Genomic DNA, 13874 nt, shown 5'->3' on the forward strand with positions numbered 1-13874 from the left:
CAGGTCCGTCTCCAGCAGGGACACCTGGACAGGTCCGTCTCCAGCAGGGACACCTGGACACGTCACAGGTCCTTCTCCATCAGGGACACCTGGACAGGTCACAGGTCCATTACAGGTCCGTCTCCAGCAGGGACAGGTCCCAGGTCTGTGTCCAGCAGGGACACCTTGACAAGTTACAGGTCTGTCTCCAGCAGGGACACCTGGACACGTCACAGGTCCATGTCCAGCAGGGACACGTCACAGGTCCATCTGTCCGACAGCTGAAGCTTGGACTAAACAGGACAATGATCTCAAACACAGCACCTAATCTACAGCAGAACGGTCCAGAACCAGAACCAGAACCTCAGAGATCTGAGCAGAAACCAATGAGCTGAAGCAACGCTGGAAAGAAGAGTGGGCCACAACTCCTCCACAACCATGAGAGAAACAAACAGGAACCAATGAGCTGAAGCAACGCTGGAAAGAAGAGTGGGCCACAACTCCTCCACAACCAGGAACCCACTGAGTTCTACAACCTGTTGGATTAGTAGGTTTTTAGGTTGTACAGTAATGTGTCTCATTTCAGGTTGTGGACCGGACCGGACTGGACCGGGCCGGGCTCTGGTACCCACTCTTCATGCGTGCCACCCAGATGGTAACAGATTACAGCAGATATTAGAGTAGATTACAGTAATCTAAGGTCCACAGCAGACCTGAACCAGTTTCATGACAATAAAATCTAAATAAATAATTAAAATAACAGAAGAGTTTTAGTTTGGACTCTGCTCACATTAAAAGTAAATTAAAGAACCAAGCATTAATGAAGAGTTGCATATCGCCCGTTAATGTCTTCAGAAACGAGCCGAACTTTGATCTCGCGTAATATCGCGAGATCTGCCGCTGTGTTCTCGTCTCTCTGTTTCAGTTAATGACGTATTTCTTCTACGTCACTGATTTCAGTAGTTTCTGGTTTTAATCTGTTTAATGTTCTCTATCATGAGACCCAGTGAATCCAGTCCAAACCGAGCCTCTTGTCACAGAACCGGGTGACGTCATGTTTAAAATCCCGCGGGGCGATGATATTCCCACGCAGCAGAGTGGCGCAGCGGAAGCGTGCTGGGCCCATAACCCAGAGGTCGATGGATCGAAACCATCCTCTGCTAAGTGTTTTATTTTCGTCTTCTAAAGAAATACATTTAATTTAACTTCCAGGATGAAAAATTCGTTTCTGATTTAAAATAGAAAAAAATGAACAACTGTTTGTTTTATAAAACTTATTCTTGGTTTCAAAATCCAACACAGCAGCAGTTGTTTGTATTAATTTAAATTTCCTCCTGCTGAAACACATTTAACAGATTAAACAGTAAATTAAATACAATAAATCAGAAAAATTACATTTATTACTATTTTTATTTTTGAAAACAAGTTTGATCTAAACCTGTTCTAATGTTTATTAACTTTTAATTTCATTCTCATTCATTTTAATTAGTTTTATTCCTGTAAATTCGGACTTTAGGGGCAAAAATGTTGCCAATGTTACAACAATATTAACAGTAAATATTTTTATAATAATAAAATAAAATTTAAAATCATTAATAAAAACAGAAACTAAAGGAAATCAACATCCAAATCCCTGAATTTTATGTCTGATAGTTTTAGGTGGTTACATTTTTTCATTAGCTTGAAACATAAAAATCATGAATTTATATTTTCCACTCAGAAAGCGCCTCTGTTGTGACCTCACTCTGAATTTACGGTCGCCATTATCCCCATATTTCGTTTAAATTTGACAGCTGCATTTTAAGTTTTATTATTTGCATCTATAAGACATGAGCAGTCTTACAGGATTTAGAAAGATATTTTTTATTAAAAGTTGTTCAAGTTTTGGTGACGTCAGTAGCTGTAGTGTAATCCCGGAAGTGGTTCCAAATTTGGGCAGCGAAAACAGTGTCTGTTTTGTGCTCAAATAAACCACTAATATTCAGTCATATTTTACTGCTACTGTGCTGGATACCTAAAATAATTCCCACAGATCCAGATGGATGATATATTTATGGATATCCTGTTGTAGTTTTACTGATGTTGTACGATTTAAAGTCGGATTGCTGACATTTTATTTTCCCTGCTCAAACGCTGTGCAGGTCACGTGACCAAAGTCCTTACATCTGATTGGTCCAGGCCCTGTTTTTATTATTTAAAGCACTTTCGTCAAAAAATTTAAATCCAATCAGTTTAATTTCTATAGCAGCTATTTACACTTTTATTTTAAATAACTAATTTGCATTTTTCCCTAAAAATGAAAAAAAAAAACTTACCATCTAGAAATTACATAATTCTATTAATATATATTACTTACTTTACTTACACATACATATATATAAACAATACATTACTTTTTCAGTTTATGAATATATTCAAATATTATTATTAAACAATAAAAAAATAAAAAATCGAATTTAATGAAATTAGGCAAAATTTTAAACATCTTCAAACTTTGAAATTAATTTTTATATAGAAAAACAACATTTTGGGGATTTCTGGGTGTTAATATTCTAATTTGTGATACATATCAGAATAACCTGACATTTCTAGAATTCATTTCCAGTCTAATAAAAATGTACCTTTCTGGTCTCATTTTTTGTCATAAATGTTAGTCTCCTCAGATTGTTTTTATCGTTTAGAAGGATCAGACATTAAACGCAGCACATACCTGAGTGGAGGGACGGCAGGTGAGTTTCTGACAGAGATGCTGTCGTTATGACCTACAGTTTAAAGATTAACTGGTAAATCTCTGCTGGTGATTCAGAAAAATGTTGGTAAGTAAAAACCAGTAGGTTGGTGAGTCTGAAGGCTGAATGTACCTGGAGAGAGAACATTCTCGTCTCTTCCAGTGATGATCTGGGAACCAAACACTTCCTTTATTTATGTTTTTAAAAGTCGAATGAACGACTAAAAAACAACTCATCTTCTAATCGACGGTTACAGCAGTTCTGTGTCTCTTGATTGTAAAATAAAAATGTCAGAAGTTCAGTTCAATAATTAAAGAAACTTCATAAATAAACAAAAGGATAAAACTGAAACAGAACTGGATCCTTTATTTGACATGAAAAGGAAAATGTTTAAAGTCAGAGTGGGGTCAAGGGTCAAAGTATGCTGACTCAGACTGAAGGTTAAACTCCAACAGACATATATTTCTATATAATATCTTTGTCAACTGAGCTCTGATGCCTCAAACAGGAACAAACATTTTCACCATGAAACCGGAAGCAGATCTGGTCCCTGGGGAGGAACTTCCGGTGTGCGCCGCAGCAGCCCGGCGCGTGATGGGGGTCAGCGAGTGTTGCGTGAGGAACTGCGGGAGCAGCTCTCACGATTCCCGCGGCAGGAAGCTTCTGGACGGACTGACCTTCCACTGCTTCCCCGCCTGGAGGACGGAGGAAGGCGGCTTCGTGTCGGAGCTGACGAGGCGGCGGAGAGCCGCCTGGGTGGCCGCCGTCGGCCGCAGCGACATCACGTACGAGCACGTACCGTCCTCCATGAGAGTCTGCTCCCGCCATTTCCACTCCGGTGAGTGTAGAATGTTTCTCTGTGAATGAATAAAAATAAATAAAGATTAAACTGGTTCCCAAATGAAGACAAAAAAAACATCTTACAGCGGTTCTGGTTCTGAAGAAAGTTAAAGTTTTACACGCAGCTTCCGCCCTGACCGCGGCCGCCATCTTGGTCAGTGCTAGTCTCCACATTGAAAATCTGAAAACAGCTCGATATCCACTTTTTAACTCATCAGAACATTTTCTTATGTTTAACCTGTTTGGTTTGTTGTTAAAGCCATTTATGTTTTGGTTTGATTAAAGATTAAACTTCCAACATGTTGAGGATTATAATACTTTTTTACACAACTTCTGTTCATCTCCAGATAAAAACATTTTGTTGCTTTTTGTGTTAAAGTCATGTTTATCTGCAGGTTTTACTCAGTTTAAGAGTAAAAAGACTTGCTGATTAATCCAGTTCGTTTAATACAAGTAGAAATAACCAGGTGCTGCACACAAACTGTTGCTAAAGGTGTAGAATTTGTTAGTTTTGCACCTGGAGCCGTGATGAACTGTCAGCTGAGCGTTATTAGTAATAGAAACAAACGATGACTCAGCGAAAACACAAACAGATCAGCTAATAAAGTCATGACTCGTAGCTTTAACTGTCTCATGCAGGTTGTAGAATCACTTGTGTCAAACCTGTGAAATAAAGCAAACATTGTGTGTTTTTACAGGAAAACCAGCTTTCGAGATGCTGGACCTGGACCCAGACTGGGTCCCGTCTCTACACCTGGGTCAGGATGGTGACGGAAACTCCGGGAAGAAGAGAAGAAGAGCGGCAGACGGTGGGTCGTGTCGCTCTGACAGATTCAGGAAGCGGCTCTGACTAAAGCCTGGAGCATAAAATCAGATCTGTAACATTTACAGGTTTTGTGTTTCTTTGTTTTGGTCCAGATTGTGGTTTGGGACTCGGGAGACCAGCGCCTTGGACAGAAGTCAGATCTGCTCTTCAGGTTCTTCTGCAGGAGAAACCCGTCAGCCAGGAGCTCCGAGGAGAAACATCCGGCCTGCCCGCTGGGACCAGGAAGGACACCGGTTTCAGAGTACGCCTCCACAGAAACGGTTTATCCTGCTGGGTTAAAACCAGTCCAGGACAGAACCTTCCTCTGGTTCTCCTGGGCTTTTACTGACCTTCGCTGGTGTTCCAGGACTTCTTCAGGAACGCTCTGGAGTCGTCTCTGGAGGCCTCCATCCAGTCTAGGACTCAGTCCAGGAACCAGTCTTCGTCCACCAAATACGAAGTGGAGCTGAGCTTTAAACTCCCGCTTCTGGATGGAGAACCCTCAACTGGCAAAGAGTCCACGTCCTGCAAGAACTGTTCCCAGCTGCTGAGGAGGATTCGGAAACTGGAGCGCCACCTGTTTCAGCTCGCCACCAAACAGGACAGGGACGGTTTGGAGTCTTCGCTGGTCCAGATGGACCAGGACCAGGACCAACAGACGTGTGAACGTAGGTCGCCGTTCTCTGGGAACGGCTTAGAACCTCATCTGAGAACATCTTTCAGGATTTCTCTCTCAGTAATCAAAGAATTTCTGCTCTGATGGATCTGTGTTCTGTCTCCACAGGGACACAGGACGTCTCCACAGGGATGCAGGACGTCTTCCCGGGGACTGAAGACGTCTCCCCGGGGACTGAAGACGTCTCCCCGGGGACTGAAGACGTCTTCCCGGGGACGCAGGACGTCTTCCCGGGGACTGAGGACGTCTCCCTGGAGACTGAGGACGTCTTCCCGTGGACTGGACGTCTCTCACGTGGCGCGGGGGACGACAGCTCCATGGTTCTGTCCTCTGAGATGGCCCCCCTCAGCCCCGACTCGTCCTCCCTGAGTTCTGACACGTTCAGCCCAGAACCGACTCCATCCGGCGCTGGGTCCTCCCCGCCGCCCCACCTCCGCCGCCGTCCCCGCCGCCGTCCCCGCTTCAGGACGGAGTGGTTGGACATATTCCCGTTCATCCGGTACTCGCCCACCCTGGACGTCATGTGGTGCCACGTGTGCCGGGTCCACTCCGACGGCGCCCAGCGGAACCACAGTCTGATCAGCGGCTCCAGGAGCTTCCAGAGGACCAACCTGCAGCGGCACGGCCGCAGCTTCTACCATCAGCAGAACGTGACGCGCCAGCTGGCCCGGTCCGGACCCGGTTCTGATGGACAGGAACCTTCAGACGATCCCAGCTGGAAATAAATCTGTAGAAAAGAATTCCTGTTTGTCGAAGCGAGAAAAGACGGACAGGATGAAGGAAGAGTGAGTTTACTGAGCTCTGATTGGGCGACAGCGGCTCCATCAGAAACAGAACCGTCCAATCAGAGACGAGGTGGTCCGGCTTACAGATGGTTGTAAATAAAGACTGAAGTCCTGATTAACAGTCTGCGGTCACATGACTCTGTTTACCTCCGGTCATGTGACCGCTTCACTTCCTGTTTGTTCTCTAAGGCCTGCAGACTTTATGCTGTTTTAGCTGTTCATCCAGCCGAACGTTCGGCTCGTTCAGCTGCTGAGACTTTTGGTTTTTTTAACTTTTAGATTTTTTTAAATATTTAACTTTATTTTCAAACTTTGTCCTCAGAGAAAAACATTCAGAGCTTCAGAAACTTTGTCTCGCGCTACCTTTAGCTTTTAGCTCGTGTTCTCCTTTTAGCTGTGATAACTCTTCAGTGTTCCTTTGGGTCGTTCCACGTCTGAAATAAACGGTTTCCATGGAAACGGCCTCAGGTTCCTTCAGAACCGAGCTCTGTGGTTCTTTGTTTGTTCTAATAAAGATGTTCTGAAGTTCTGTTTGAACCAACCCGGTTCTAAAGCAACAGAACCTGAAGCTGAAGGATGGTTCAGGTTCTGGTTCTGGTCATCTGTTGGAGAATTTCTTGTAGGTTGGATCCGAACCGGGTCGGGTCCAAGAACTGGAGGTGAGAAAAAGCAGCCCTAAAGAAAAACTGAACCGTTGATCAGAACCACCGAGACTGGACCAGGGGTTCTGGACAGGACCGGACTGGACTGCAGCATCATAAACCAGATCCAAAACCCAGAATACTAAGACGGGCCCAACCAGAACTGGATCAAAGCTCCACAGGCTTTGGGAGAAGAAAGTCCAGATGTGACGGAACCATACCGGACCTGGTCCGGTTCTGACTGGTTTTGGACCGAACCGGTCCGGTTTTGACTGGTTTTGGACCGAACCGGTCCGGTTCGGACCGGACCTTCCTGCAGAACATTATTAACAGGTTTGTGGTTTTCTGGACCTGAAGTTCTTTAAAGTTCAGCAGAGTTTCGGAACCAGCCGGTCGGAGTCCACCTCGGGTCCTCTGCAGCCCTGGAGCCGCCTCTCGGACCGGACCGAACCGAACCGGACTCGGCATCATTTCTGTCGGGTAACTTTAATCTTTGCGCCGCTGCTTTCTTCCGCCTCTCCCGTCATTTCCTGTGATTTAAAAAAAAAAATGGTGGCCACAGCTCGGAGAGGCGACCGGGTCGGAACCGGAATTTGACGCTAAACTTTGCAGCCGCGGAACCGGCAGCCAGAGAGGTGGGTGGGTCAGCAGAACCGAGCCCGACCCGGGAGGGACGCTCCGTGTCCCCGCGGCTCACGGTGGGTCTGAGTCGGTCGGTGGCCACCGGGACCACCGGGACCACCGGGACTACCAGAACCACCGGAACCACCGAACTGGCTCCCGAAAGGAGAGCTGAGATCAGATCCGGGTTAAAACCCGGTTTAGTCTGTGGATGAAGGAGGTTCTGGTTCTGGTCCAGATGCAGAATTATTTTAGTCCATGAAGGATCCAGCTGGTTCCGATTCTGTCTGAAACCCAGCTAGGTTCGGGTCCAAAGAGCCGCCTGCAGGTTGACTCAGAACTGATTATTGATAATTGAGTTTAATCCGGTTCTGGATCCACGGACGGTGTTAGGAAGTAAACCAGCGGGCCCGACCCAGATCTGTCGGTCGTCTGTAACTTTAAATTCTTACAAAATAGTTTAATAAATAAATAAATAGTTGCTCAACAGATTTTTTTAAAACGACTCGATGCACGTCTACAACTGATTAAGGCAGCGGGCGACATGCATTCCTTTTGTTTTACTTTGAAAGGGTTGGCTCTGGTTTCCTGTTTCCTGTTTCTGGTTTCTGATCACTGAGCGATGAGGAGGAGATCAAACGTTACTGATCCCCACAGCAATAAAATAAAACCTCTGACCTCTGACCTCTGACCCGGGTCGTCAGATGATTTAAAGCTTCTTGGGTCACCTGTCTGAACGCAGGTTCTGTTTCCTCCACAGACGCTTGAGACGAGGACGTCCACCTGGACTCCCACCAACATGCGTCCATCATGAGCAAGCGCTCGCCGGACATCTGGTGTGAGTTTCAGCTTCTGACACCTGAACTCAGCTGCTGACAGCTGTTAGACAAATCGTTCACATGGTTCTGTTCGTCCTCCAGTCTGTGAGGACTGCCAGGACTACTTCCAGGAGGCATGTCCGTCCCACGGCCCTCCGCTGTTTGTCCCCGACACGCCTGTGGTTCTGGGATCAGCCAACAGGGCGGCGCTCACCGTCCCATCGGGCCTGGAGGTCTTCACTGAGGGACAGGAGGTAGATGTTCGCTGCACCGATGAAATCTTCCCAAAGGGGGCAGTTTTTGGTCCTTATGAGGGTGAGCTGGTGTCCAAAGACAAATCCTCCGGCTTCTTCTCCTGGATCGTAAGTTCAACCAGTCCGAGTCCAGTTTAGAACCAGCTCATGGACCCGTTTCCTGCAGGTCGTCCTCTGAGTCGTTTGTTTTGTTGTTGGTTGTCTCAGATTGTTGGTTTGAACAACACGTACGAGTCCATCGACGGCAGCGATGAGACCAAAGCCAACTGGATGAGGTGAAGCTCATCTCTCCCATCACGTTTTATTGAGTTGGTACTGATGTCTGCAGACAAAAGTAACTGGGAATAAATTGCAATATTTGTGGGACGTTCCTGTGAATAATGTTCAGATTCCTTCTGCTCAGAGTGTGACTCGAGTGTTTGTGACTCTCAGGTTTGTCCGGACCTCATCAGAGGACAGAGACAGGAACCTGACCGTGTTCCAACATGGCGGAAACATCTACTTCAGAGTCTGCAGGAGGCTGGAGCTCGGGGAGAGGCTGAGGGTTTGGTACAGCGACGACTACATCCGACGGCTTCACTGCGTGTCTCAGGACAGCATCGACCGCAACCTGGACTCAGGTGGGTCCGAAAAACAGAATCAATCATACATAAAGACAGACATTTCTTTGGTTGGTTGAATGGTCGGTTAGTTGGTTGGTTGGTTGGTTAAATGGTTGGTTGGCTGGTTGGTTGGTTGGTTGGTTGGTTGGTTGGTTAAATGGTTGGCTGGTTGGTTGGTTGGCTGGTTGGTTGAATGGATGGTTGGTTAAATGGATGGTTGGTTGGCTGGTTGGCTGGTTGGTTGGTTGGTTGGTTAAATGGTTGGTTGGTTGGCTGGTTGGTTGAATGGATGGTTGGTTAAATGGATGGTTGGTTGGCTGGTTGGCTGGTTGGTTGGTTGGTTGGTTAAATGGATGGTTGGTTGGTTGGTTGGTTAGGGCTTCAGACCTTCTTATGTTTTTGCTGTAACTGATAAACGTGGTTCTGCTGACAGTTCTGCCTGAAGGATTTTAAATCTGTCTGCCTTCAGCTCTGCAGAACAAACTCCGTCCCACTAAAGAACCCTGTGAGGAGTCATATGATCAGCCTCCAGCCAAGAGGAAGAAGATCGACCTCAACTTCAAAGATGTCCTGGAAGCGTCTCTGGAGGACTGCAGTCCATCCTGGTCCCGGTCTTCTCTTATTGGTGAGAGTAAAGCAGGTCTTCAGCTGAAGGTGAAGGTGGAGGAAGAGGAGAAGCACCAGACCAGAACAGAACCCTCCACCTCCTTCTGTCCCAACTGTGTCAAACTGAAGAGGAGGATTCTGGAGCTGGAAGAGGAGCTTCTGCGTCTCCGAGGAGAACAGGGGGCCACGGTCGGTACTTCGAGTTCTGAACAGACCCAACCCGATCAGGCCCCACCACATCCTGAGCAGGGCCCCATCGAGGACCTTCAAGGTAGGTTCTGAAAAAGAAAACAAGCAGTCTTCAGTTTTGACTGTTTTAAATATTTTACTGATTCCTTAAACTGGAGTCATTCGGGTTCATTCAAACCAACATATTTAACTCAAATCTTCCTGTGAATCAAACCACAAATCTAAATCAAATGTAAGTTTTTTTTCTAGGAAAAGGTTGACTGAGTTTGTTTTTTAGGGATGGAGCCCATGACACCGCCTCAGGTGGTTCTGGATGAAGATGACCCGGACGTGGACTCGGCTGATGAGTCGATTGCCGCCGACCTTGTGATTTCTCCGGAGGACTCTTCCAAGCTTTACTCCGGAGGAAGCAGACGCATTCGGCGCTTCAAGCAGGAATGGCTAAAGAAGTTCTGGTTCCTTCGATACTCACCGACCCTGAATGAGATGTGGTGCCACGTCTGCCGACAGTACACCGTCCAGTCATCTCGAACCTCTGCCTTCATCATCGGCTCCAAGCAGTTCAAGATCCACACCATTAAGCTCCACAGCCAGAGTAACCTCCACAAGAAGTGTCTGCAGCTCTACAAGCTGCGGATGCATCCAGAGAAGACCGAGGAGATGTGCAGGAACATGACGCTGCTGTTTAACGCGGCGTACCACCTGGCTCTGGAGGGGCGGGCCTTCTCCGACCTTCGCCCGCTGGCGGAGCTGCTGAAGAAGTGCGAGCTCAAAGTGGTGGATCAGTACATGAATGAAGGTGACTGTCAGATCCTCATCCACCACATCTCCCGTGCTCTAAAGGAAGATCTGACTGAGAAGATGCGCCTGTCTCCCTTTTTGAGCGTCATAATGGACGTCCAAAATGACGACTTCTTCTCAGACTTGGTGGCAGTTTATGTCCAGTTCATAACCAATGAAGGCTTCCCCAACACAGAGTTCCTGTCCCTGCAGAGACTGAGCATGGCCAGTGTGGATGGGTACCTCCAGGTTATGGATCAAGCCTTCGGTGTCCTGGGCCTCAGGTTTCAGGACTCGCTGGTGGTGGGTCTTGGAGTGGACGGCAACAACATCTCTTCAGGAATGAGAGCGAACCTCTACATAGCTGTCCAAAAGACCTTTCCTTGGATCCTCTGCCTTCCCATCATGATCCATCGGCCTCATTTGGAGGTTTTGGACGCCATCAGTGGGAAGGAGCTCTGCTGCCTCGAGGACCTGGAGAACAACCTGAAGCAGCTGCTCAGTTTCTACCGTTACTCTCCTCGAATGATGGCTGAGCTGCGCTCCACTGCTCCAACACTGTCCGAGGAGACGGAGTTCCTGGGAGACATCAGAGCTACACGATGGATTATAGGAGAGCCAAATGTCCTCAATGCTCTCATCAAAGATTACCTGGAGGTGGTGGCCCACCTGAAGGAGATCAGCAGCCAAACTCAAAGGGCCGATGCTGCAGCCATCGCTCTCACCCTTCTCCAGTTTCTCCTGGACTACCAGTCTGTCAAACTCATCTACTTCCTTCTGGACATCATCGCTGTTCTGTCACGATTAGCCCTCACTTTCCAAGGGGAGCACCTTCTGGTGTCGCAGGTGGAAGCCAAGATGGAGGAGGCGATTCAGGAGATCGGCCAGCTGGTGGACTGCCCCGGAGAATATCTGCAGGAGTTTGAAGAGAACTTCAGAGAAAGTTTTAACGGCGTGGAACTGAAGAACCTGAGAGTTGCAGAGTCCAAGTTTCAGTCCATCCGAGAAAAGATCTGCAACAGGAGTCAGAGCATCCTGTCTCAGAGGCTAGACCCGCAGAGCCGCTCCTTTTCCAAAGCCTGCAGGGTACTGGACCTGTGCAGCTGGCCGGACAACCATAAAGAGCTGCAGGCTTACGGCGAGGAGGAGATCCGGATCATCTTCAGCCACCTGGAGTCCATTCCTTCTGCAGGTCAGGAGGAGCAGGCGGAGGCCCGGGGCAGCCTGCTGGTGGAATGGAAGGAGCTGAAAGCAGACTGCTGCAGCAGGAACGCTTCCAAAGAGGTCATGGGTCACATCTGCAGGTACAAGCAGCGGTTTCCTCTCCTGAACCGGGTTGTGCAGGTTGTCAAGGTTCTGCCCAGCTCCACGGCCTGCTGCGACAGAGGCCGAGGATCTCTGCAGAAGATGTGTAAAAGCAACCGTTCCCGACTGACGCTGGAGCAGATGAACGACCTGCTCACCGTGGCCGTCAACGGGCCGCCCATCGCAAGCTTCGACGCCAAGAGAGCGTTGGACAGTTGGTTTGAGGAGAAGTCCGGCAGCAGCTTCTCGCTCTCTGCCGAAGTGTTGAGCAGAACGACGAGCGCGGAGCAGAAATCAGTCCTGACCAACGCTGACATCAACGCCAACTTCTACCCTGTTGGTTAAAAGACCTACAGAAACGACAGCAAACTTTTATAAAACTGACAGATCAGGGAGTGAACCACGGCTACAGCCACTCAGAAAGGTCAGCTCATCGAAATCGTTCTTTTTCCAGCCTGGAACGATTCTGCATCGTACAACTTCAGAGAGTTTTAAAGACACGTTTGAAGGGTTCAAACTGACATAAACTCCTATTTCGGTTCAGACTTCAGGTGATATTAAAGCCCACGCTGAGTGGATGGAAACTCAGACTGCGCCCTCTGGTGTTCAACAGCAGGAACTGCATCTTCTGTGGTGGATAGAAACTTCATTTATCAGTATTTTTACTTCATATTTTAAAGCATATGAAGACACAACCAAACCAGGCCGAGAGTAAAAGTGGATCATTTAGTCCTGTCTGCTGATTGGTCGAATCATGTAAGGACGTTAAAATGAGCAGATCGTGGTGTCAGAAATAAAAACTACTGGTTGTGGACTCCGTTCCTGCAGAGAGAACATCTTTGTTCGGTGGACGACTGAGTTTAACCACAACGGAACAAATGTCTGTGAGAAAACAGAGTAAATCTAAAAGTGCAGAAACACAGACGGGTTTGTGTTGCATTCAGGGTCCGTCGGTCCTCAGCTGGAGTCCTGCCGGCGGAAGAAAAACGCTGTTGTTGCAGAGAAACAGACGGTCTCACATCAGGAACAATCGGAGACGCTTCGGTTTCTGTACCACCCAGTCCATTGCCTGACCGCGTTTCAACCTTTTCTATTCAGCAGGAGAGAAAAAGCTGCAGACTCGTTTTCTCTCCTCTTTAACGATTGTGTGAAAAGCTTTAAGTGCATGAAGTGAAAAGTGCTTTTAGACGCTTTCAGCAGTGAATTCTTCTGTTTGCTGCATGTTGAACTGAAGGCTTCTTTGTTCAGATGTCGGGTGGAAATACGGAGCATATTTTTACCAAATATTAGTCAGAATAAGGTTGATTTAATGTCAGACTTCAGGCTGATCTCAGTAAACTGCAGATGGGTTTAACAGGTTCTGTTTCCATCTGAATGTTTTTATTTTTCAGGCTGAATGAAGCTCACTGGGAGGAATTACAGATAATTTAACATCCAAAAAAATCAAACAGTTCTGATGCTGATTTAAAAATTCAATTTCTACTAAATGACTCGCTGAGTCACTTTAATTATCAGAACAAACCGATTCTTTTATTTTCAGTGGGACAAAAAGAGCTGATGGTAATAATAATAATAATAATAATAATAATAATAATAATAATAACGGAGGTTTCTGCAGTGACTCGTTTGTTTTTTGTATAAAACTGTATTTGTTGCTTTAAGCTGCTTGTTTCTGAGCAGAACCTGGACTTTGGTTCTGGTTTTATGAAGATTTGGTGCCTCTGATGTTCCCACGTGTTCCAGCTTCGAGTTTCTGAATGTTTAAAAAAATCACACCTTTTTACAGCTGCGGCCATTTTGGATTCTTTAGCGTGATAAACGTGTTGTTGTTTGCTGAACAGAAAGAAACTTGTTTTCTGTCTTTAATGTCTCGCTGCCACCGTGACAGGCAGGCGATCATGTAACCACATTCATTTCTGTCTGTTAGCAAAATATTTCATGACCCTCTGGACAGAGTTTGATGAAACTCTCAGAAAAAGACAAAAATGTATAAATGATGAGTCAACCTGATTCAAGATGGCCGCCACAACAAATCGACTGAAACGCCTCTAGCAGATATTCAGCTGCAGGTTGGTGTGGTGGTTCAGAGCCTGTTACCCGGCCCGGCTCGGCCAGGCCCGGCTCAGCCCATCTCAGAGCCTGTTACCCGGCTCGGCTCAGCTCGGCCCGGCCCGGCTCGGCCCGGCCCGGCTCAGAGCCTGTGACCCGGCTCAGAGCCTGTTACCCGGTTCGGCTCAGCTCGGC

General features: G+C 47.2%; 2 protein-coding genes and 1 non-coding gene across 4 annotated transcripts; all 3 read left to right on the forward strand.

Annotated features, from left to right (window-relative positions):
- Positions 1-1070: 1070 nt before the first annotated feature.
- trnam-cau lies at positions 1071-1142 on the forward strand. The gene has a single exon. It is a non-coding gene; the product is annotated as a tRNA-Met (tRNA).
- A 2129-nt stretch (positions 1143-3271) lies between these two features.
- Positions 3272-6291, forward strand: LOC108228695. Its single transcript, XM_017404291.3, has 5 exons — positions 3272-3546; positions 4247-4357; positions 4467-4615; positions 4721-5021; positions 5138-6291. Exons 1-5 carry the CDS (start codon positions 3303-3305, stop codon positions 5752-5754), a joined length of 1422 nt encoding a protein of 473 aa, XP_017259780.3. The 5' UTR covers positions 3272-3302; the 3' UTR covers positions 5755-6291.
- A 683-nt stretch (positions 6292-6974) lies between these two features.
- Positions 6975-13478, forward strand: prdm11 (PR domain containing 11). Of its 2 annotated transcripts, none has more exons than XM_017404289.3 (7): positions 6975-7090; positions 7837-7914; positions 7997-8256; positions 8356-8423; positions 8581-8768; positions 9220-9627; positions 9823-13478. In XM_017404289.3, the coding sequence occupies exons 2-7, from the start codon at positions 7887-7889 to the stop codon at positions 11973-11975; spliced, it is 3105 nt and encodes a 1034-aa protein (XP_017259778.1). In that variant the 5' UTR covers positions 6975-7090; positions 7837-7886; the 3' UTR covers positions 11976-13478. The 2 variants fall into 2 exon arrangements, with proteins under 2 accessions (XP_017259778.1, XP_037834309.1); XM_037978381.1 differs by lacking the exon at positions 6975-7090 and adding an exon at positions 7103-7153.
- Positions 13479-13874: the final 396 nt, after the last annotated feature.

Source organism: Kryptolebias marmoratus, linkage group LG11 (assembly GCF_001649575.2).
Source record: "Kryptolebias marmoratus isolate JLee-2015 linkage group LG11, ASM164957v2, whole genome shotgun sequence".
Taxonomy (NCBI): domain Eukaryota; kingdom Metazoa; phylum Chordata; class Actinopteri; order Cyprinodontiformes; family Rivulidae; genus Kryptolebias; species Kryptolebias marmoratus.